This window comes from Lissotriton vulgaris, chromosome 3_1, assembly GCF_964263255.1.
Source record: "Lissotriton vulgaris chromosome 3_1, aLisVul1.2, whole genome shotgun sequence".
In the NCBI taxonomy this organism is placed as follows: domain Eukaryota; kingdom Metazoa; phylum Chordata; class Amphibia; order Caudata; family Salamandridae; genus Lissotriton; species Lissotriton vulgaris.
The window spans coordinates 44,656,345-44,681,735 of NC_141689.1; the positions used below are offsets into that span (position 1 = coordinate 44,656,345).

Genomic DNA, 25,391 nt, shown 5'->3' on the forward strand with positions numbered 1-25,391 from the left:
CAAGTGAGAGTCTGAGGCAAGTAAGCGTCTGAGGCAAGTGAGAGTCTGAGGCAAGTGAGAGTTTGAAGCAAGTAAGAGACTGGGGCAAGTGAGAAACTGAGGCAAGTAAGAGTCTGAAGCAAGTAAGAGACTGGGGCAAGTAAGAGACTGGGCAAGTGAGAGAATGAGGCAAGTAAGAGTCTGAAGCAAGTAAGAGTCTGAAGCAAGTAAGAGACTGGGGCAAGTAAGAGACTGGGGCAAGTAAGAGACTGGGGTAAGTGAGAGTCTGAGGCAAGTGAGAGACTGGGGCAAGTGAGAGACTGAGGCAAGTAAGCGTCTGAAGCAAGTAAGAGTCTGAAGCAAGTAAGAGACGGGGCAAGTAAGAGACTGGGGTAAGTGAGAGTCTGAGGCAAGAGAGAGAATGAGGCAAGTAAGAGTCTGAAGCAAGTAAGAGACTGGGGCAAGTAAGAGACTGGGGCAAGTGAGAGAATGAGCCAAATAAGAGTCTGAAGCAAGTAAGAGACTGGGGCAAGTTAGAGACTGGGGTAAGTGAGAGTCTGAGGCAAGTGAGAGACTGGGGCAAGTGAGAGAATGAGGCAAGTAAGATTCTGAAGCAAGCAAGTGGCTTAAGCAAGTAAGAGACTGGGGCAAGTAAGAGAATGAGGCAGTAAGATTCTGAAGCAAGCAAGAGTCTTAAGCAAGTAAGAGACTGGGGCAAGTAAGAGACTGGGGTAAGTGAGAGTCTGAGTCAAGTTAGAGTCTGAAGCAAGTAAGAGTCTGAAGAGACTGGGGCAAGTAAGAGTCTCAGGCAAGTAAGAGTCTCAGGCAAGTGAGTGCCTGAGGCAAGTGAGAGTCTGAGGCAAGTGAGACTCTGAGGCAAGTAAGAGTCTGAGGCAAGTGAGAGACTGGGGCAAGTGAGAGACTGGGGCAAGTGAGAGACTGAGGCAAGGAAAAGTCTGAGGCAAGTGAAAGTCTGGGGCAAGTGAGAGACTGAGGCAAGTAATAGTCTGATGCAAGTAGTAGCCTGGGGCAAGTAAGAGTCTGGGGCAAGTGAGAGACTGAGGCAAGTAAGAGACTGAGGTAAGTAAGGGACTGAGGCACGTAGGAGTCTGAGGCAAGTGAGAGTCTGAGGCAAGTGAGCGTCTGAGGCAAGTGAGAGACTGAGGCAAGTAAGTGTCTGGGGCAAGTAAGATACTTGCAGGATGGAATACTGTTGTGCAGAAGGAGTGAAGGATTGGGGCAAGGAAGAGCTGAGGCAAGTAAGAGACTGGGGTAAGTAAGAGACTGGGGTAAGTGAGAGTCTGAGGCAAGTAAGAGACTGGGGCAAGTGAGAGATTGAGGCAAGTAAGAGACTGGGGCAAGTAAGCGACTGGGGAAAGTATTAGTCTGAAGCAAGTAGGAGTCTGAGGCAAGTAAGAGTCTGAAGCAAGTAAGAGTCTGAAGCAAGTAGGAGTCTGAGGCAAGTAAGAGTCTGAGGCAAGTGAGAGACTGAGGCAAGTAAGAGACTGGGGCAAGTAAGAGTCTCAGGCAAGTGAGTGCCCGAGGCAAGTGAGAGTCTGAGGCAAGTGAGACTCTGAGGCAAGTAAGAGTCTGAGGCAAGTGAGAGACTGGGGCAAGTGAGAGACTGGGGCAAGTGAGAGACTGAGGCAAGTAAGAGTCTGAGGCAAGTGAAAGTCTGAGGCAAGTGAAAGTCTGGGGCAAGTGAGAGACTTAGACAAGTAATAGTCTGATGCAAGTAGGAGCCTGGGGCAAGTAAGAGTCTGGAGCAAGTATGAGACTGAGGCAAGTAAGAGACTGAGGTAAGTAAGGGACTGAGGCACGTAAGAGTCTGAGGCAAGTGAGAGTCTGTGGCAAGTGAGAGACTAAGGCAAGTGAGAGACTGAGGCAAGTAAGTGTCTGGGGCAAGTAAGATATTTGCAGGATGGAATACTGTTGTGCAGAAGGAGTGAAGGATTGGGCAAGGAAGAGCTGAGGCAAGTAAGAGACTGGGGTAAGTAAGAGACTGGGGTAAGTGAGAGTCTGAGGCAAGTGAGAGACTGGGGCAAGTAAGAGTCTGAGGCAAGTAGGAGTCTGAGGCAAGTAAGAGTCTGAAGCAAGTAGGAGTCTGAGGCAAGTAAGAGTCTGAGGCAAGTGAGAGACTGGGGCAAGTAAGAGTCTCAGGCAAGTGAGTGCCTGAGGCAAGTGAGAGTCTGAAGAAAGTAGGAGTCTGAGGCAAGAAAAAGTCTGAAGCAAGTAGGAGTCTGAGGCAAGTAAGAGTCTGAGGCAAGTGAGAGACTGAGGCAAGTAAGAGACTGGGGCAAGTAAGAGTCTCAGTCAAGTGAGTGCCTGAGGCAAGTGAGAGTCTGAAGCAAGTAGGAGTCTGAGGCAAGTGAGAGTCTGAAGCAAGTGAGATTCTGAGGCAAGTAAGAGTCTGAGGCAAGTGAGAGACTGGGGCAATTGAGAGACTGGGGCAAGTGAGAGACTGAGGCAAGTAAGAGTCTGAGGCAAGTGAAAGTCTGGGGCAAGTGAGAGACTGAGGCAGTAATAGTCTGATGCAAGTAGGAGCCTGGGGCAAGTAAGAGTCTGGGGCAAGTGAGAGAATGAGGCAAATAAGAGTCTGATGCAAGTAAGAGTCTGGGGCAAGTGAAAGATTGAGGCAAGTAAGAGACAGAGGTAAGTAAGGGACTGAGGCACGTAAGAGTTTGAGCCAAGTGAGAGTCTGAGGCAAGTAAGAGATTGAGGCAAGTGAGAGACTGGGGCAAGTAATTGAATATACATTAAATATGGCTATTACCTGCCCCCAAGCTATTCTTATACCTTTGAGGGCTGAAATAGTCTGAACTGTCACACCTGTAGGAGTGTGATGGTTAGTAGTTGTGCTGCTGGTTATGTCATTAGCAGCCTGGCAGGAGCCTCATCACTTATCGTTTTACAAATCAAGCGCTGCCGCCCGGTACATCTATCGTGCGGGAGCACTGGTGGTAAGAGGGAGTGGGAGACCGCAAGAGCAGGGACGTGGAGGACATACCACAGTCATGGTGGATAGAAGGGAAATCCATCAGCAAAGGAAGGCTGAGTGGAAGTTACTGCAGCAAGAAGGGGGGGGGGGGTGCAAAGTGACCCCCACGCCCGCAGGAGCGAGAGTGAGGTCATATTACAAAGCCTGAGTGGGTGGACTCCGCGCCACAATCAATTACTTTTCATTTAGGAACCAATTTAGTAAAAGGGACTTTTAATTTAGTAAGTAGAAAGCATCAATAAAACGCTGCGGCCGCAGCAGTGCCGTGCCTGGGCGTGGGGGCTGCATTCATGGCCCCTCCCTCCTGCTGACGCCCCGCGCAGGCAGTTTCCTAGAGTAATCTGATTTCAGGTAACAATGTTGGCCTTTCTCCATCCGCTCGGGTCTATATTGGATTAGAGGCATCCTGGCGTGGGGGGGGGGGGGGGGGGCAAAGGGGAGGGGGGCTGTCGCTCAGTCTCAGCCAGAAGTGACGTTGACGGATGAGTTGCATCGACCGAGGCCTGCCCCCCTCACTCTTTCCGGCCCCTGCCTCCTTCCCGGGCCCCCCTGTGGTCTGCCCTGCTTCCTCCCCCCCCCCCCCCCGAGACCTCGACGCCCCCACTTCGCAGCCAGCTGATCGTCTGCGCTGTTGAATCTTTTACCAGGGCAGGGGTGAGAGACGGGTGAGTGTGGGGGCATGTAAAAGCCCCCGGAAACTCGACCAATCAGAACAAATAACCGGGGCTGCAGACAGTGCAGCGTCACTTTTGCATCATTTTGGAAAATTGACGTAAAAGTGGCGCAAGGGGCTTGTAAATCTGCCCTAATGTTTCTACTCTGCTCCACCATATGAATTCCAACATGTGCCAGCGTGGCCACGTGCTGTGCGTGAATGCCCACGTGCTGTGCTTGAATGGCCACAGATGTGCGGGATGCCAGAGTGGTGTGGAGACAGCCGGGCAGCAACGGGCCCGTTATTACAATGTGTGTTATTCCTAAACAGAGATGCGCATCCTTTGACGTCAGGGATGGCGGCTGTCAGCAACGCTTTACTGCTATAATTACCGCAGGCTTCTGCGGGTTCATAGGTTTTTTATGTATGTTTTTCATGTAAGCATTTTGCAAAGCTGTGCCTCTCAGCGGCGTTTGCCGGACGGGGTACAAGAGAACATGGCGGTGCAAGGTAGAGTACAGGTAGGGCAGTGCTTTAAATAGGCCGGTACTGTCCGGTACGGAGTACCTGCACTTTTTTATTTTGAGAGGGAGAGTACCGGCACTTCTCAAGGGAAATGCAATACGTTTAATTGGATAATACCGGCACTTCTCAGAAACAAGCAGGCACTCTGTTACAGAGTACCTGCACTTCCATTTTTCCATTTCAAGCACTGAGGTAGGGTCACGTGCCACAGGTTTGCGCGCGGGAAAGCCTTGGCTGGGGAGTTGTGTGTCACAGGTACAGGCCAAGCCGCGACTCTTGGGCGCTTTAGGCAGAGGACCCCTTGTATGTTCAGCTCCGGGTGAGTCTGTCATCTATGGAGGTGAGTACTCACACATCCATGTCCAACTGGACCTCGGTGTCTACTTGTGAGGCTATATCTCTCGTACCAGGCCTTGAGTGAGTCACCTATGGAGGTAAGTACTCACACATCCATGTCCAACTGGACCGCAGGTGTCTCCTTGTGCGGCCATGCCTCTCCGTGCCAGGCCTTGAGTGTGTCACCTATGGAGGTGAGTACTCACACATCCATGTCCAACTGGACCGCAGGTGTCTCCTTGTGCGCCCATGCCTCTCCGTACCAGGCCTTGAGTGAGTCACCTATGGAGGTAAGTACTCACACATCCATGTCCAATTGGACCTCAGGTGTCTCCTTGTGCGGCCACACCTCTCCGTGCCAGGCCTTGAGTGTGTCACCTATGGAGGTGAGTACTCACACATCCATGTCCAACTGGACCGCAGGTGTCTCCTTGTGCGGCCACACCTCTCCGTGCCAGGCCTTGAGTGCGTCACCTATGGAGGTGAGTACTCGCACATCCGTGTCCAACTGGACCTCGGTGTCTCCTTGTGCGGCCACACCTCTTGTACCAGGCCTTGAGTGAGTCACCTATGGAGGTGAGTACTCACACATCCATGTCCAACTGGACCGCAGGTGTCTCCTTGTGCGCCCATGCCTCTCCGTGCCATGCCTTGATGTCCTTCCCCAGATCACCGTTTGGGACCTGCCACTGTTTAACATGCGTCTCCCTTTTCTATGTGTTTCAGTTTTACCACGCGTGTGACCAGCCGGGGATTGTTGTCTTCTGTATCATGGAGTATGATGTGCTGCAGTTCTGTGACTTTCTCGGCTCCTTGATGTCTGTCTGGGTGACTGTCATCGCCATGGCCCGGCTCCAACCAATCATCAAGCAGGTGAGCACAGCCGCCTGGCTTTGAATTACTTTACAGCTTGTCGCTGCATGTCTGTGTGTATCCTAGCTCCAGGTACGTGAGTGTGGCCGCCTGCCTTTGAGTTACTTTACACCGCTGCACGTGTGTATGTATCCTGGCTGGAGGTGGGTCAACGCAGCTGAAGGGCTTTGGCAACTTTATAAGAGGAAACTCTGCATCTGACCAGGGACAGTTGGCACGCCTGGGCATGGGCAGGGTACCACACCTGGCTGGTCTTGAGTTACTTGTGTCCTTCACACTTGCCTTTTGTGTGGTGGGCCCTTTACACTGGCCTTTTGTGTGGTGGGTCCTTCACACAGGCATTTTGTGTGGTGGGTCCTTCACACTGGCATTTTGTGTGGTGGGTCCTTCACACTGGCCTTTTGTGTGGTGGGTCATTCACACTGGCATTTTGTGTGGTGGGTCCTTCACACTGGCCTTTTGTGTGGTGGGTCCTTCACACTGGCATTTTGTGTGGTGGGTCCTTCACACTGGCATTTTGTGTGGTGGGTCCTTCACACTGGCCTTTTGTGTGGTGGGTCCTTCACACTGGCATTTTGTGTGGTGGGTCCTTCACACTGGCATTTTGTGTGGTGGGTCCTTCACACTGGCCTTTTGTGTGGTGGGTCCTTCACACTCGCATTTTGTGTGGTGGGTCCTTCACACTGGCATTTTGTGTGGTGGGTTCTTCACACTGGCCTTTTGTGTGGTGGGTCCTTCACACTGGCATTTTGTGTGGTGGGTCCTTCACACTGGCATTTTGTGTGGTGGGTCCTTCACACTGGCCTTTTGTGTGGTGGGTCCTCCTTCACACTGGCCTTTTGTGTGGTGTGTCCTTCACACTGGCCTTTTGTGTGGTGTGTCCTTCACACTGGCCTTTTGTGACGTGGGTCCTTCACACTGGCATTTTGTGTGATGGGTCCTTCACACTGGCCTTTTGTGTGGTGGGTCCTTCACACTGGCATTTTGTGTGGTGGGTCCTTCACACTGACATTTTGTGTGGTGGGTCCTTCACACTGGCCTTTTGTGTGGTGGGTCCTTCACACTGACATTTTGTGTGGTGGGTCCTTCACACTGGCCTTTTATGTGGTGGGTCCTTCACACTGGCATTTTGTGTGGTGGGTCCTTCACACTGGCCTTTTGTGTGGGGGGTCCTTCACACTGGCATTTTGTGTGGTGGGTCCTTCACACTGGCCTTTTGTGTGGTGGGTCCTTCACACTGACATTTTGTGTGGTGGGTCCTTCACACTGGCCTTTTGTGTGGTGGGTCCTTCACACTGGCATATTGTGTGGTGGGTCCTTCACACTGGCCTTTTATGTGCTGGGTCCTTCACACTGGCATTTTGTGTGGTGGGTCCTTCACACTGACCTTTTGTGTGGTGGGTCCTTCACACTGGCATTTTGTGTGGTGGGTCCTTCACACTGGCATTTTGTGTGGTGGGTCCTTCACACTCGCATTTTGTGTGGTGTGTCCTTCACACTGGCATTTTGTGTGGTGGGTTCTTCACACTGGCCTTTTGTGTGGTGGGTCCTTCACACTGGCATTTTGTGTGGTGGGTCCTTCACACTGGCATTTTGTGTGGTGGGTCCTTCACACTGGCCTTTTGTGTGGTGGGTCCTCCTTCACACTGGCCTTTTGTGTGGTGTGTCCTTCACACTGGCCTTTTGTGTGGTGGGACCTCCTTCACACTGGCCTTTTGTGTGGTGTGTCCTTCACACTGGCCTTTTGTGACGTGGGTCCTTCACACTGGCATTTTGTGTGGTGGGTCCTTCACACTGGCCTTTTGTGTGGTGGGTCCTTCACACTGGCCTTTTGTGTGGTGGGTCCTTCACACTGACATTTTGTGTGGTGGGTCCTTCACACTGGCCTTTTGTGTGGTGGGTTCTTCACACTGGCATTTTGTGTGGTGGGTCCTTCACACTGGCCTTTAATGTGGTGGGTCCTTCACACTGGCATTTTGGCCTTTTGTGTGGTGGGTCCTTCACACTGGCATTTTGTGTGGTGGGTCCTTCACACTGGCATTTTGTGTGGTGGGTCCTTCACACTGGCATTTTGTGTGGTGGGTTCTTCACACTGGCCTTTTGTGTGGTGGGTCCTTCACACTGGCATTTTGTGTGGTGGGTCCTTCACTCTGGCATTTTGCGTGGTGGGTCCTTCACACTGGCCTTTTGTGTGGTGGGTCCTCCTTCACACTGGCCTTTTGTGTGGTGTGTCCTTCACACTGGCCTTTTGTGTGGTGGGTCCTCCTTCACACTGGCCTTTTGTGTGGTGTGTCCTTCACACTGGCCTTTTGTGACGTGGGTCCTTCACACTGGCATTTTGTGTGGTGGGTCCTTCACACTGGCCTTTTGTGTGGTGGGTCCTTCACACTGGCATTTTGTGTGGTGGGTCCTTCACACTGACATTTTGTGTGGTGTGTCCTTCACACTGGCCTTTTGTGTGGTGGGTCCTTCCCACTGGCATTTTGTGTGGTGGGTCCTTCACACTGGCCTTTTATGTGGTGGGTCCTTCACACTTGCCTTTTGTGTGGTGGGTCCTTCACACTGGCATTTTGTGTGGTGGGTCCTTCACACTGGCCTTTTGTGTGGTGGGTCCTTCACACTGGCCTTTTGTGTGGTGGGTCCTTCACACTGGCCTTTTGTGTGGTGGGTCCCTCACACTGACATTTTGTGTGGTGGGTCCTTCACACTGGCCTTTTGTGCGGTGGGTCCTTCACACTGGCATTTTGTGTGGTGGGTCCTTCACACTGGCCTTTTATGTGGTGGGTCCTTCACACTGGCATTTTGTGTGGTGGGTCCTTCACACTGGCCTTTTGTGTGGTGGGTCCTTCACACTGGCATTTTGTGTGGTGGGTCCTTCACACTGGCATTTTGTGTGGTGGGTCCTTCACACTGGCCTTTTGTGTGGTCGGTCCTTCACACTGGCATTTTGTGTGGTGGGTCCTTCACACTGGCCTTTTGTGTGGTGGGTCCTCCTTCACACTGGCCTTTTGTGTGGTGTGTCCTTCACACTGGCCTTTTGTGTGGTGGGTCCTCCTTCACACTGGCCTTTTGTGTGGTGTGTCCTTCACACTGGCCTTTTGTGACGTGGGTCCTTCACACTGGCATTTTGTGTGGTGGGTCCTTCACACTGGCCTTTTGTGTGGTGGGTCCTTCACACTGGCATTTTGTGTGGTGGGTCCTTCACACTGACATTTTGTGTGGTGGGTCCTTCACACTGGCCTTTTGTGTGGTGGGTCCTTCACACTGGCATTTTGTGTGGTGGGTCCTTCACACTGGCCTTTTATGTGGTGGGTCCTTCACACTTGCCTTTTGTGTGGTGGGTCCTTCACACTGGCATTTTGTGTGGTGGGTCCTTCACACTGGCCTTTTGTGTGGTGGGTCCTTCACACTGGCCTTTTGTGTGGTGGGTCCTTCACACTGGCCTTTTGTGTGATGTGTCTCTTGAGGAGCATTCACACAAGCTTTGATGGGGCTGGCAGCTGCCTTTATTTTCTATACTGTCTTGCTTGCAGTTATTGCCAAAGGATTGGTGTGCTGATGTGTTAGGAAGGAGCAGGTGAAAACGACTAATATTTACAGATAGGTCGAGAGAGCAGTAGCACTTTGTGGGTAAGTGAATTTATCCCATTAAAGTTACTCCCTGGTATTACAGGCCATAAGAGGGTCAGTGAAATCAAGGGCTCTCCCTACAGGCTAGCGTTCCACCAAGAAATCCTGTTAGTGACCGTGCGGGGTTATTTATGATAGCCGTGTGTTACTTTGGCACCACGTAAAGTGGTGCATGCATAATGCACGCTCTGAGTCAGATTTATGAAGCCACACAAAGCCGCCCTGCATGGCTTTGAGTGGCCTCATAATTCACGAGTAAGGCGACGCAGTGCAAATCGCTGCGTTGCCTTTGTCTGCACCTGTGAGTTATTCCAAGGGCATTGCGGTGTGTGTTCCCACGCAAAACCTATGGATGTTGACCCTGTCCCAGATTTACAAAATCATGTAAAAGTGGGGAGGCGCCAAATCCGTACGCCTTCCGAGGTGAGGCGTAATGTGGATAAATATGTTTTCTGCAGCACACACAGGAAGAGGGTAACACCTCTTAGGACTGTTTTAGTGCAGGAAGGTGCCCCTTGCTACATAAAGTAATCCTGCATGCAATAAAGGTAGTCTTACACAATGGTGCACGGGTACGAACGTTGGCACTAGGCTGCCAAAACTGCACCAAAGCAGGCAGAAAGGACAGGAATGCACCCTTGCATAAATACGGTGCATTCCTGCCCTTTCACTTTGGCGTGGGGCAGTGCAACGAGGTTACTCGCTGTGCTGCCATACGCCACAACCCCCTAAATGAGGCCCTTTGTTTCAATGAAGATCGATGCAAGAAACTATCACCCGCTGCTCAATGATGTCCAGATTCCGTGCTAAGGATTGTCGCAGTAGACGATCTCTCGGTGAAGAGCCCATCCTGCAGGGCGCTTGGAGAGGCGTCGGAGTGAGCTCCTGGTGATAAGACAGAGACCTGTGAAGTGCTGTAGCTGGACTTCCTTCAGATACACTGTTGACTACTTCACACAGTCCAACTAGCCCGCACCCTTTCAAGCACGAGCTTTTGTTTCTCCAGGGAGAGGTCCTTCCAGGTTATTCCTCCATGGTCAGCTTTCTCTCCTCTCTTCCAGATCCTGTACCTCCTGGGCGCGATGCTGCTCTCCATGGCGCTGCAGCTGGACCGCCATGGACTCTGGAATCTGCTGGGGCCAAGCCTCTTTGCCTTAGGGATCACCGCAATAGCATGGGTAAGTTGTGTCTAGACGCATCCATCGCTGCCTGCCAAGGGCTGGTGTGGGAGAGACACACGGATGAAGACACAAGGGTCTGGGGTGTAAATGCCATCCTGTAAGGCCTTCGTTGTCTATGACTAACTGAGCCCAGTTGACACCACCAGAGCCCAGAAGGCATCATTAGGAGGGGGCGCAGCCCTAGTGGCAACTGCACATTTCTCTCACCGGTCTCCCATTCTGAAGAGTCCTGTAGAAGGTGTTTCTACTCATTGCAGCATCTCTGAGAAAGTGTCTGTGGTTGTGGCAGATTTTTACTCATTGCACTTGTGTCAGCTGTAGTATCCAGGAATGTATCATGAAGTATGCTGAGTCTGCTCTCTTTGAGTTATCAGAATTCTGCTGTTTACTTATGAACCTCAACTGTGATCATCTCTGCTTTTATAAAAAACTATTTCCAATGGCATTGATCAAGGTATCAAGGTTCTATTTACTCCACAAATGCAATCTGCAGCAGCAATATGCTGAATTCCTAATAGCACCATGTACCCCACTCTCTCTCTCTCTCTCTCTCTCTCTCTCTCTCTCACTCACTCTCTCTCTCTATTCTTATTAAGCATACACAACGGTTTGAACCATAAGGCTTAGAAGAATAGAAGAATATCAAAGTCTTGATCGTATAGAAGGTGAGTAGGAATCCACTTGTATAGAAACAAGGGGGCATAGTCTCAAGCACTTATTGCCGAGTTATCTGCACTTTATCGCAGCCAAAGTGGCAATAAATGTATCGCCCTAGTTACAAGCTGGTGCTAACAGCCGTTATCATCAGTTTTCCTGCGATAGTAGCCACAAAAAACATTGCACAGATAACCCCTCCCAGTAACGCTAATGATATGCAGAGTAGGCGTTCCCGTGCAAAAAGCCGCGTCAACACCACTCCTCAACATTCTCAACGACCAGCCAGATCGGTGATAAGATCCCAAGACAGGCAATAAGGCGCTTTAGTAGCAGGGTTTTAACACCTGCTCTTACCTTGTGTAAAGTCGGATGACAACCTGCACCATAAAAGGGAGCCCAGCCCACAGCCACACCTGAAGAACAACAGATGCCATGGAGCTACTGATCATGCAGCTCGGAGCCCCAAGAGTGCCACAACACCCACCACCAACACCCCCAGGCCCGCCTCCCCATCCTGGTAACCCCTCTCCGGGCAAAGATATGTTACATCAACTTTACGAAATCATGAACAAAACAATTCGCCTGATGCCACACAATTACAAAAATCAACAGTCATGTGTGGTCAGAAAATGGAGAATCATTCAATCATCTTTGAATTTCCAAACAATTCATTTTATTCAAGTTAAACTCAAAACATCTATTTGGAAGAGTCATGGCGGGTCTTCTCTGGACAATCTGTAAGTTACAGCTTGCAAGACAAAATTCAAGATAAGAAGGTGCGTCATACGCTCATCAAAGGACAGAGATAGAGTGAGAGAAAGAGAGAGAGAGAAAGAGGGAGCACTGCAGAGCCAGGCCTCACTGCTCACCTGCGGCCACCGGTGTGTCTTCAACCACGTGCCGGTATACACTCCAGTCCACCAGGTCCCTTATCTGACACAGAGTCCAGAGTCATAAATGGCAGAGTTCATATAACTGCAACTGCCATCATCGCTTGCCCGCCCCTGCACACACAGGCTGCTGCATCCCAGGCCCTCCCGTGGCCCAGTCGTGATTGCCCGCCCCTGCACACCCAGGCCTCACTGCTCACCTTCTGCCACCGGCGTGTCTCCAAGAGGGTCCACCATGTGCCAGTTGAAGCTCCAAGCCCGGGGCCCGCGACCGTGGCAGCCTCCACATCATGCAGCCCCGCACCACGGGCCACCAGGTCACACACGTGATTCTGGGTCTTGATTTTGCATCAATCATATCAGTGCACACGGCATCATCGAAGGCTGCACACCCGCTCAGCTCTTTAGTTGCCACTAACTCTGTGAACCGCTAGGACCGCGCTGCCGCTGGCTCAGGCCTACACTGTGGTCCAGCAGGGCATACACAAATCCTTACCAGTCCGGACCGCCAGAACAGCACATCATTGCAGGCTGCACACCCACTCAGCACTTAAGGTGCACCGAAAGTCACTGTCCCGTGGCGGTGGGCCCATGCCAGCCGCAGTGTATCCAGTGCCACCAACTCTGCGCCCCGCAAGTCATGGACCCTCTATGATTGAGTATCGTGGTGCGGACGCCATCATGTCACCTCCGGCCCTGGGGAATGTGATGTGGTAAGGCCCTAGGCCCTCATGCATAAATAATAACCACACGGATACACCCAGATAGAGAGTGGAAATGGCATCGAGCACGTGTGCCCAGCCCTTTTTATTGGCAGGGTCATATATTCTGTGATACGTGTGCTGGATGGGTGTGGTGTGGGTGTAAACCAGACATGAGGGAGTTGCTGTGGAATGCTGACAACTAGACCTGTGATCAGCAGATCACTACAGGGAAAACCTGTCACATGTAGCGTTGTCCCCTCCCCCCCTGTAAGCATAAGTGGAGTGGGCTGGCCTGGCGTAAGCCAGTCCAAAGTAGGGATGTGAACAATGACCCCAGAGCTCTGGGCGTGGTATTGTCCTGTGCTAGACAAGGAAGTAACTAATGCGTGTGTCTCTGTTGTAGTGTCGGCGCCACCCGGACCGCAATCGCTAATGTTGCACTCTGTGACTCAAGTCCCACAACATGAGCAACATGGACGTAAGGGGAAATCACTGACCCTACATTCATCCATACTTCCACACTTGAATGATCATAGACATGACACATCTGTGTGAAAATTAATGTTTAATGCACATTCAGTGGAGTGTTGTAGCTGGAGCAGTACAGGGCCATGCAAACCCCACTTCACATTGTTGGCCTGTGGAGGGCCAGCCAGAGTCCTTTAGGGAATGAAAAGTTCATTGGAAGAGGAAGAGCTCCGTCCGTAGTCTGAATGCTGTGTCATTGTTGACCAAACAGAATATGGCAGTCCTTGTCGAGGTTCAAGGTGAGTGTCGCAGAGTGTATTGGGGGATAGTGGAAGGTGATGATGCAGAGAGCAGTACCAAGGTGAACCGGCCATATAACGAAGATGAATGCTACTGCGTCCTTCTTACACTAAGGCAGTATCATTCGCATCTTCATCCTCTGTTGTATCATGTGCCTCACATGTGGGTGGTGTTGTTCTATCTCCAGCTCTGTGTGGCAGTGACACCTTAGGGGCCGGAGAACGAATGTCTGCTGCACTATGTGGCATTGATACTTCAGGGGGCGGAGATGTGGATCTAGTGGTAGCAGCAGCATTCAACTGCACCAGGCCTTGTGGCAGCAATGCCATGAGGAGGGTCTGCATGCCATTGAGGAACCCAGCTACCTCTCGCTGGTGTGCAGCCGTGGCAGCCGCTCTTTCTGCCTGCATCCGCTCCATGTTCTCCATGATCCATGTGTCCCAACTCCCGGGTGACATTGCTGGAGCCACTCTGACTAGACAGTTGTTCTTGTCTCAGAGTCAGGGCTCCAGCGATGTCAGCTATGGATTGTTGTAGAGCAAGGAGCTGACAGTAGGTGTCCGTTAGAGACTGTGAGTGGTCCCTGATGGGACTTAGACACCCACGTATGGCATCTAGCTTGGCTGCCATGCAGTCAAACCCCCCCCGTACCTGTTCAAACATCTTCTCCTGACACCCCAACATACAGCGTTGGAATGCCATGTGTTGTTCGTGGGGGATCTGGCAGGCAGTCGTGGTGGTGGGTGCTGCCTGCTGTGTGGTCTGTGCAGGGGGTGGGGTCTCATCAATGCAAGTGGGCTGTGGAGGTCCTCTTTGTCATGAGAAAAGAGAGGGTCGGGCTGCTCTGCAGGAGGTGCTGGTTTCCCCTCTGCAATGTGAAGGTGAGATGCAGTTTAACATTGTGTTCACATGTATATTGACGCATTGTACATGTTTACATACAGACTGCATGACATGATACATTGTGACTGTTTGGGAGGAGCTGCCTCTTTGATGCAGGACAGTGGACATTTCGATGACATCACGGATTTGTGTTTGTACATTATCAACTCACATTTCCTTGCTATGTCAATTGTGATTGGCCAGTTTCTACACACAAGCGGCTCCAGTTGTGTCCTCTGTTCTGTTGTGGACGTGTTGCGGTTGGTATAACATTTATTTCAATGTTGATGTGCTCTGCATGTTATGTGTGTGTGCTGCATTTTGTGAGAGTCGCCCCTGCAGCTCTGATTTTGCTGCCCCTTATCCCTTTCATGCTGTGTGCCTTTGACTTCTGTGCTTCTACAGTGCTGAGATGTTGCATACTTGGGTACATTGGTCTCTTGGTGGGAGTTGGGGGTCTGGTGCATGGTTTGTCCACAGATGTGTTGTTGACGTCAGGGGTTGTTTGTGCACGTGGATGTGTCAGAGTGTGACCTGCTCCTTTCCGGATATCGATCCACACTCAGCCACCTCAGTGTTGTTGTGTGCAACATTTCATGATATATTGAATGCAGCGATGCTATTCGTCATGCAGTGTCACTTGCATTGTCAGTGTTGCTCACAAACACACTGCTTTGCTGGGTTTAACACATGTGCATGGGTTGGTTATGAGATTTGTGGTGTGTGGGAAGGGCCCCCTCTGGGCACATACTCAACGGGGGCCTAATTGTTTCTATGTGTGCTGCAGTGTGCCAAGGGGATCAGAGTCATGCTCAAGTGTCATTGTGGGTGTGCAGTGTGCTCTACTTAATTGTGCATGTGTGCCATTGCGCCCATATCCCCCCGTCCCCCCAGTCCCTGGTCGATACTCAACATGTTGCTGTTGTGTGAGGTCATGTTGAGCAGTGTCCGGTCCCCCAACTCTTGCCACCATCTCCACACCGATGACTGTGGACACCATGTCCTCCATCACATCCAGCTCCTTCTGTGGCGCTGGACTCCCACCTCCAATCTGCATTGCTGCCTTCTGGTTGTTGACGAGTTTCTGCTTGGTTTTGAGCTTCACATCATTCCAGCGCCTCTTGACCTCCTCTCTTGTCCTTTTCAGCACTCCGACTGCATTCACCTTGTGCGCGCTGGACTGTCACATCCCTTTTTTGTTGCCAATGACCAGTTGATGGTGTTCTATAACGTCCGTTATCAGGATCCTGTTTTCCTGCAGACTGAACCCTGTCTTCCTCTTCTTCTTTTCCTTGCCCTTCCCTGACCCTGGGGTACCGGCCTGGGCCTCCTGGGGGCTTGTGGGGTTCTGGTTGCACTCTGTAGTTGCTTTGGCTACCCCGATTGTGCTTCGCAGGTGGTTTGCTTTTGTTTGTATTTTTTCTCTGCTTTTATAGTAATTTTTCCCACCTGACATGTGTGAATTGCAGACCTGGCACCGCTTATCGCTTGTTTTTTTATCACAGTTGTGCCCATTGCAACTTTTTTTCATGTTGGGGTTTAGATTTTTATCGCTGTCCCGGTAACTTTATGGTTGACATTTGACGCGATATCGGGAAACGATCGCATGCTACCACCATGTTGTGAAAAGGATGTTAACACAGTTATTTTCCAGCGATAGACAGCGATATGACTCATTGTGTTAACCGATTTTGGCGATGATTATCACACGTTCTTGCGAATATCCCCCAAGATGTTCTTGTGTCGGTAAACCTACCATAAGATGCAGCTCTGTTGACTACCTGGAAATAAGAAAAAGTCAAAGAACCAACAAGGAGATAGGAGGGACAAAGCTTTCACCACCTTCAGTAACAGCATACATTGTTAACAAGACATACCAAAAACAAATTATGTAACAGGGCAAAAGCACAAAGTAAAAAATTATTGCAAAAAAATCTATGTCCAGCTCAATACATTGAAGGCTTGATTGATGAGAAATGTGGAAGCATCACTGGGATGTCTTGAAAGCAACTGGTGAGACAGATATCGATTATTGTCAAAAGAAACAAAGAACCATGGCCAGACTGGCCAGCTGAGCAAGCGGGCAATCCCCTGGGAGGCCGGACGCCCAGGACGCTGGTTGTGACATGTATAGGGCCACATTTATGAGGCCAGTTTCATTGCACTTGCACCCCGCAACGTGGTGGATGCCTAATGCAACTGAAAAATGAGATTTATAAAGTCACACAAGCCCATTTTGCGCGTCCCTGACTGGCTTCATAAATCTGGAGTAACGCAGCACAAATTGCTGTATTGTGTTAGTCTGCCCTGGAAAGGTGTTCCATGGGTGTTGCATGGGTGTTCCATTGGTGTTCCATGAGTGTTCCATGGGTGTTGCATGGGTGTTCCATGGGTGTTGCATGGGTGTTCCATGGGTGTTGCATGGGTGTTCCATTGGTGTTCCATGAGTGTTCCATGGGTGTTGCATGGGTGGTTCATTGGTGTTCCATGAGTGTTCCATGGGTGTTGCATGGGTGTTCCATTGGTGTTCCATGGGTGTTCCATTGGTGTTCCATTGGTGTTCCATTGGTGTTCCATTGGTGTTCCATGGGTGTTCCATGGGTGTTCCATTGGTGTTCCATGGGTGTTCCATTGGTGTTCCATGAGTGTTCCATGGGTGTTGCATAGGTGTTCCATTGGTGTTCCATGGGTGTTGCATGGGTGTTCCATTGGTGTTCCATGAGTGTTCCATGGGTGTTGCATAGGTGTTCCATTGGTGTTCCATGAGTGTTCCATGGGTGTTGCATGGGTGTTCCATTGGTGTTCCATGGGTGTTCCATGGGTGTTCCATGGGTGTTCCATTGGTGTTCCATGGGTGTTCCATTGGTGTTCCATTTGTGTTCCATGGGTGTTCCATTGGTGTTGCATGGGTGTTCCATTGGTGTTGCATGGGTGTTCCATTGGTGTTCCATTGGTGTTCCATTGGTGTTGCATGGGTGTTCCATTGGTGTTGCATGGGTGTTCCATTGGTGTTCCATTGGTGTTCCATGGGTGTTTCATTGGTGTTGCATGGGTGTTCCATGGGTGTTCCATTGGTGTTCCTTTGGTGTTGCATGGGTGTTCCATTGGTGTTGCATGGGAGTTCCATTGGTGTTCCATTGGTGTTCCATTGGTGTTCCATGGGTGTTGCATGGGTGTTCGGTTGGTGTTGCATAAGTGTTCCATTGGTGTTCCATTGGTGTTCCATGGGTGTTTCATGGGTGTTCCATTGGTGTTCCATGGGTGTTCCATGGGTGTTCCATTGGTGTTCCATTGGTGTTGCATGGGTGTTCCATTGGTGTTCCATTGGTGTTCCATTGGTGTTCCATGGGTGTTCCATTGGTGATCCATGGGTGTTCCATGGGTGTTCCATTGGTGTTGCACGGGTGTTCCATTGGTGTTCCATTGGTGTTCCATGGGTGTTCCATTGGTGTTCCATTGGTGTTCCATTGGTGTTCCATGGGTGTTCCATTGGTGTTCCATTGGTGTTCCATTGGTGTTCCATGGGTGTTCCATTGGTGTTCCATGGGTGTTCCATTGGTGTTCCATTCGTTTTTGATGGGTGTTCTATGGGTGTTCCATTGGTGTTCCATTGGTGTTCCATTGGTGTTGCGTGGGTGTTCCATTGGTGTTCCATTGGTGTTCCATGGGTGTTCCATTGGTGTTCCATTGGCGTTCCATTGGTGTTCCATGGGTGTTCCACTGGTGTTCCATTGGTGTTCCATTGGTGTTCCATTGGTGTTCCATTGGTGTTCCATGGGTGTTCATTTGGTGTTCCATTGGTGTTCCATTGGTGTTCCATTGGTGTTCCATGGGTGTTCCATTGGTGTTGCATGGGTGTTCCATTGGTGTTCCATTGGTGTTCCATTGGTGTTCCATGGGTGTTCCATGGGTGTTCCATGGGTGTTCCATTGGTGTTCCATGGGTGTTCCATGGGTGTTCCATTGGTGTTGCATGGATGTTCCATTGGTGTTCCATTAGTGTTCATGGGTGTTCCATTGGTGTTCCATTGGTGTTCCATGGGTGTTCCATGGGTGTTCCATGGGTGTTCCATTGGTGTTCCATTGGTGTTCCATTGGTGTTCCATTGGTGTTCCATGGGTGTTCCATGGGTGTTCCATTGGTGTTGCATGGGTGTTGCATTGGTGTTCCATTGGTGTTCCATTGGTGTTCCATTGGTGTTCCATTGGTGTTCCATGGGTGTTCCATTGGTGTTCCATTGGTGTTCCATTGGTGTTCCATTGGTGTTCCATGGGTGTTCCATGCGTGTTCCATTGGTGTTCCATTGGTGTTCCATTGGTGTTCCATTGGTGTTCCATGGGTGTTCCATTGGTGTTCCATTGGTGTTGCATGGGTGTTGCATTGGTGTTCCATGGGTGTTCCATTGGTGTTCCATTGGTGTTCCATTGGTGTTCCATTGGTGTTCCATTGGAGTTCCATGGGTGTTCCATGGGTGTTCCATTGGTGTTCCATTGGTGTTCCATTGGTGTTGCGTGGGTGTTCCATTAGTGTTCCATTGGTGTTCCATGGGCGTTCCATTGGTGTTCCATTGGTGTTCCATTGGTGTTCCATGGGTGTTCCATTGGTGTTCCATTGGTGTTCCATGGGTGTTCCATGGGTGTTCCATTGGTGTTCCATTGGTGTTGCGTGGGTGTACCATTGGTGTTCCATTGGTGTTCCATTGGTGTTCCCTGGGTGTTCCATGGGTGTTCCGTTGGTGTTCCATTGGTGTTCCATGGGTGTTCCATGGGTGTTCCATGGGTGTTCCATGGGTGTTCATTTGGTGTTGCATGGGTGTTGCATGGGTGTTGCATGGGTGTTCCACGGGTGTTCCATTGGTGTTCCATTTGTGTTCCATGGGTGTTCCATGGGTGTTCTAATGGGTGTTCCATTGGTGTTGCATGGGTGTTCCATAGGTGTTGCATGGGTGTTCCATGGGTGTTCCATAGGTGTTCCATAGGTGTTGCATGGGTGTTCCATTGGTGTTCCATTGGTGTTCCATTGGTGTTGCATGGGTGTTCCATTGGTGTTCCATTGGTGTTCCATGGGTGTTCCATGGGTGTTCCATTGGTGTTCCATGGGTGTTCCATGGGTGTTCCATGGGTGTTGCATGGGTGTTCCATTGGTGTTGCATAAGTGTTCCATTGGTGTTCCATTGGTGTTCCATGGGTGTTTCATGGGTGTTCCATTGGTGTTCCATGGGTGTTCCATGGGTGTTCCATTGGTGTTCCATGGGCGTTCCATTGGTGTTCCATTGGTGTTCCATTGGTGTTGCATAAGTGTTCCATTGGTGTTCCATTGGTGTTCCATGGGTGTTTCATGGGTGTTCCATTGGTGTTCCATGGGTGTTCCATGGGTGTTCCATTGGTGTTGCATGGGTGTTCCATTGGTGTTTTATTGGTGTTCCATTGGTGTTCCATGGGTGTTCCATTAGTGTTCCATGGGTGTTCCATGGGTGTTCCATGGGTGTTCCATGGGTGTTGCACGGGTGTTCCATTGGTGTTCCATTGGTGTTCCATGGGTGTTCCATTGGTGTTCCATTAGTGTTCCATTGGTGTTCCATGGGTGTTCCATTGGTGTTCCATTGGTGTTCCATTGGTGTTTCATGGGTGTTCCATTGGTGTTCCATGGGTGTTCCATTGGTGTTCCATTGGTTTTCGATGGGTGTTCTATGGGTGTTCCATTGGTGTTCCATTGGTGTTCCATTGGTGTTGCGTGGGTGTTCCATTGGTGTTCCATTGGTGTTCCATGGGTGTTCCATTGGTGTTCCATTGGCATTCCATTGGTGTTCCATGGGTGTTCCATTGGTGTTCCATTGGTGTTCCATTGGTGTTCCATTGGTGTTCCATTGGTGTTCCATGGGTGTTCCATTGGTGTTCCATTGGTGTTCCATTGGTGTTCCATTGGTGTTGCATGGGTGTTCCATTGGTGTTCCATTGGTGTTCCATTGGTGTTCCATGGGTGTTCCATGGGTGTTCCATTGGTGTTCCATTGGTGTTCCATGGGTGTTCCATGGGTGTTCCATGGGTGTTCCATGGGTGTTCCATGGGTGTTCCATGGGTGTTCCATCGGTGTTCCATTGGTGTTCCATTGGTGTTCATGGGTGTTCCATTGGTGTTCCATTGGTGTTCCATGGGTGTTCCATTGGTGTTCCATTGGTGTTCCATTGGTGTTCCATGGGTGTTCCATTGGTGTTCCATGGGTGTTCCATTGGTGTTCCATTGGTGTTCCATTGGTGTTCCATCGGTGTTCCATGGGTGTTCCATTGGTGTTCCATTGGTGTTCCATTGGTGTTTAATGGGTGTTCCATTGGAGTTCCATTGGAGTTCCATGGGTGTTCCATGGGTGTTCCATGGGTGTTCATTTGGTGTTGCATGGGTGTTGCATAGGTGTTGCATGGGTGTTCCACGGGTGTTCCATGGGTGTTCCATGGGTGTTCTAATGTGTGTTCCATTGGTGTTGCATGGGTGTTCCATGGGTGTTGCATGGGTGTTCCATGGGTGTTCCATAGGTGTTCCATAGGTGTTGCATGGGTGTTCCATTGGTGTTCCATTGGTGTTCCATTGGTGTTGCATGGGTGTTCCATTGGTGTTCCATGGATGTTCCATGGGTGTTCCATTGGTGTTCCATTGGTGTTGCATGGGTGTTCCAGTGGTGTTCCATGGGTGTTCCATGGATGTTCCATAGGTGTTCCATTGGTGTTGCATAGGTGTTCCATTGGTGTTGCATGTGTGTTCCATTGGTGTTCCATGGGTGTTCAATTGGTGTTCCATTGGTGTTCCATTGGTGTTCCATTGGTGTTCCATTGGTGTTGCATGGGTGTTCCATTGGTGTTCCATTGGTGTTCCATTGGTGTTGCATGGGTGTTCCATGGGTGTTCCATTGGTGTTCCATTGGTATTGCATGGGTGTTCCATTGGTGTTCCATGGGTGTTCCATGGATGTTCCATTGGTGTTCCATTGGTGTTCCATTGGTGTTCCATTGGTGTTGCATGGGTGTTCCATTGGTGTTGCATGGGTGTTCCATGGGTGTTCCATAGGTGTTGCATGGGTGTTCCATTGGTGTTCCATTGGTGTTCCATTGGTGTTGCATGTGTGTTCCATTGGTGTTCCATGGGTGTTCCATTGGTGTTCCATTGGTGTTCCATTGGTGTTCCATTGAGGTTGCATGGGTGTTCCATTGGTGTCCCATTGGTGTTCCATTGGTGTTGCATGGGTGTTCCATGGGTGTTCCATTGGTGTTCCATTGGTATTGCATGGGTGTTCCAGTGGTGTTCCATGGGTGTTCCATGGATGTTCCATTGGTGTTCCATTGGTGTTCCATTGGTGTTCCATTGGTGTTGCATGGGTGTTCCATTGGTGTTCCATGGGTGTTCCATGGGTGTTCCATTGGTGTTCCATTGGTGTTCCATTGGTGTTGCATGGGTGTTCCATTGGTGTTCCATTGGTGTTCCATTGGTATTGCATGGGTGTTCCATTGGTGTTCCATGGGTGTTCCATTGGTGTTCCATTGGTGTTCCATGGGTGTTCCATTGGTGTTCCATGGGTGTTCCATTGGTGTTCCATTGGTGTTCCATTGGTGTTCCATTGGTGTTCCATGGGTGTTCCATTGGTGTTCCATGGGTGTTCCATTGGTGTTCCATGGGTGTTCCATTGGTGTTCCATTGGTGTTCCATGGGTGTTCCATTGGTGTTCCATGGGTGTTGCATGGGTGTTCCCACACAGCTCCTATGGATTATGATGCATTCCCAGATTTACTAGGAATGGTAAACCTGGGAAAGCGCCAACATACTAAGCCTTCACAGGGGAGGCGTAACGTGGAGAAATATCTTAATTTCTCCTCGTTACTTCCTCTTTTTATGTGTGCTGCATTGTGCACGATTGATGGGAGCATGATACTCCGACCTGACCTGTGTACACTCGGCTATACCAAAGGACCTACAATTTAATTAACAAAGATACTCCCCTACACTTGATCGCATCCTGTCTTGAAGAAGCTACCTCAAGACTTTGCAGTCCGTTTAACGTCCTGTAGTTTCTCCATCATTCCCTCAATAGTTATTCCTTGCCCCCTCCTCCCGTTCTGCTTAATTGAGTACATTTAAACCTGGACATGGCTTGGGGACTAATTTAGATCTTGGCGGACACGATACTTAGTCATAACGGTGACGGATATCCCGTCCGCCAAAATATAAATCCGGTAGGATATAATGGAATTTATATTTCGGGATGGGATATCCGTTACCGTTGTGACAGAGAAACCCATCCGCCAAGATCTAAATCAGGCCCTTAATCTTTCCTCCTGTGCCCCTCTTCTGTCCGCTATATTTGCTTTTCTCTCCCTTCAAGTTTACTCATACCACTCTTTAAAGGAGCTACCTGACCCAAAACCTTTTCTCTGTTTGCTTTTCTTTTGCAGACGGTGCGGACCATTCGCCGGCGCCATTGTTATCCTCCAACATGGAAGCGCTGGCTCTTCTACCTCTGCCCCGGCACGCTCATCGCCAGCTCTGCCGTGGCCCTCTACACCTTCGTGGAGACCGAAGAGAACTACTTCTACATTCACAGCATCTGGCACATGCTGATCGCCGGCAGCGTGGGCTTCCTCCTTCCACCGCGGGGCAAGACCGAGGGGAAGATCGCTCCACTGCCTCGGCGCAAGGGGTGTGGCTATCAACTGTGCGTAAATGAACAGGAGGAGCTGGGGCTGGTAGACCCGGGGTCGATGTCGATAAACAGCATTTGCACAAGCTGATAGCACAGTGGCTCAGAACCTCTGATAGCTTTTCCTAGGATGGTGCTTGCTCAACAGAGCTCACATAAGAGAACCTGAGGAAGGCCGAACTCCGCCAGGCACAAACTGCAACAAACTGAGTGTCAGCAGGTTCGGGGAGGATCTCCACCTGGGAGGGATACCTCTTTCTGCCAAGCCTTCCATGGACAAGCCAACACACCATGTCTGTTGTTGTTTTTCTAAATTATTACTTGGAGCCAAAACCGATAGTGAAAGAGATGGGCTAGCGACTTGAGAGGGCGGGTACGGGTGGGCGGGCTGAGGGTGCCACATGCATAGCCATACACAGCGGATGTTTGTTTCGCGTCTCTTTCATAGAGGGGATTTTGCAGGGTGTTTTTTAACGTAATAGTTGCAGGAGCCCACTCTGCTCGCGTTCCCAGCGGGGATGAGGGCGGGCTGGCCACACTTGATCACTCGATTCACAAGTGTTCTTCTACTTTTTGTTTGTCCACGTGTCAAAATGAATGTAAAATCCACCAACTGCGTCTGGAGCTCAGTTATTTCAGGATGAGAGAATGATGCTTAATATATCAAATGACAGCTTCTTTGCAGGAAGAGGTAGAGCGAATAGGACACGTTACAACGCACACTTTTACAACGCATGCCTTTACAACGTGGTTTTTACATTGCAACATCCATTACAATGCATGATTTTACAACGCATGCCATCACAACGTATTTTTAGAAACTACACTTACAATGAATTCCATTACAATGCATACCATTACAACAAATACCATCACAACACATAATACTTTTAGGGCAACAGTAGTGTAAGTGTTGGATAGTGTAGGGGTGAAAATTACTATTCCCACTCCAGTGAGCGCAACAGTAGGGTAAGAGTTGGATAGTGTAGGGGTAAAATTACTCTTTCCCATTACTTACCTTATAATGCGTAGTAATGGCATGCGTTGTAATGGCATGCGTTGTAGTGACATGCGTTGAAATGGCTGCATTGTAATGGCATGCAATGTAAATGATGTTGCGTTGTAATGACTGCGTTGTAAAGGTAGTGTGTTGTAATGACTGCATTGTAATGGTTTTTTCCTGGTAGAGCACAGCTTGTTCAGCAGCGATGCAATCTAGAAATGTCTCATGGTACCACCATCTGAACTCTGCTTATGGCCATCCCTGTGTGGCCCACGTGCTGGTAGCATTTCCCATACAGGTATTCAGACATGCAGGACATTTAAGTGTTAGGTGCAGAGTACACCCCTATGAACTCTCTGCTTATTAGCCACCCCCCCCAGCCAGCTAACCTGCCTTTCTCCTTTCCACCCCCCCCACCCTCCTGTACTGGAACACTTTGTCACCGTTCGCTGACCAGTCCCACTTCCAGATGCTGTTTTGTTGGTACACGCCAGAGGGTAGGGTCTGTTCAGCATTCTCAGCAGTAAGAGCAGTGGACAAGTCTACGGTGACTACCTGCAAATAGGAGGAGTTGGCAGGATCATAGCCGGGATGAGCATCGAGGCAGCCCCGTGGTACATGGGACTCAACGCTGGATCCTGGGCGCACACTTGTAAACTTTGACGACCTTTGGGATGGTGACCATCAGGCATCCCTCTTTTCCTCAAGTAATATAGGTATAGAGATGTATATAAAAAAATCTATTAGCTCTCCTGTTGCTAGAGAGGGACTGAATACCCTTACAGGCAACAATATGTAACCGGACTGGTGTATTGGAGTTGTTCAATCCTCAGCCTGTCTCTTCGTATGTGTGCACTCCATAATCTGTCAGACCTTTGCGGCTTGGCATTGGTAATGCCTTGGAAGGGACCAATAAATAGCACCCAAAGGAGGAAGCCTTGAAGGTGGCTCGGATAGTGCTCTGCTGGTCTCTCGGCCAGCTGCTGGTTGATGGGCTTGATTTAAAGGACGGAATATATACCATGAGGCCCTGAAAGAATATTGGGGCATATCATCAAGGGCTGAAGTTATAATTATCACCGCTTTAGCGTCCGTTTTCAGGCGAAAAGCGGCGATAATTAAATTGCATTATTTGCAAGAACACGCTAGCGCGTGTTTCCTTGATTCAGCTCCCGTTTTGTTCACGCTTCGCTTTGCATGTCTAATGAGATGCAAATGAGGCGTGCCTAACAAAACACCATGGGAAAATATCGCTACCCCAGCTTTGTGACATCATCAACAAGGGGTAGTGATATTTTAAATCCCATTAACTATGCCTTAATGCAAGAATTCAACGTCTGTTACATTCCTGACTAGGGGAAAGCTAACATGGGAGGTGGATTATGGTGATACGACCACAGGGTCGTATCACCAAGGCTATCTCCGTTTTGGGTGCAACATCGCTGGTTTTCCAGAAGTTTTGGTCCATTTCCCTGGAATATTATTGCCCTGGAGTAACGCGATGTTGATAACGTGTTACCAGTGCGATAAATTCCTGCGATAGACGGCGATAAATAAACAAGCGCTAAGCGCTCTTTGCATTTATTTATCGCCGTCCTAGTAAATATGCCCCGTAAAGACCAAAAATAGT

General features: G+C 50.0%; 1 protein-coding gene across 1 annotated transcript in view; it reads left to right on the forward strand.

Moving 5' to 3' along the window:
- Positions 1 to 23,369, forward strand: part of TMEM8B (transmembrane protein 8B) — a 445,096-nt gene extending 421,727 nt beyond the window's left edge. Inside the window, exons 11-13 of the mRNA XM_086960043.1 lie at positions 5,220 to 5,366; positions 10,058 to 10,174; positions 22,514 to 23,369. Coding sequence (XP_086816169.1) covers positions 5,220 to 5,366; positions 10,058 to 10,174; positions 22,514 to 22,849 — 600 coding nt within the window. The 3' untranslated portion in view covers positions 22,850 to 23,369. The remainder of the gene's footprint in view (positions 1 to 5,219; positions 5,367 to 10,057; positions 10,175 to 22,513) is intronic.
- The last annotated feature ends 2,022 nt before the right edge of the window (positions 23,370 to 25,391 follow it).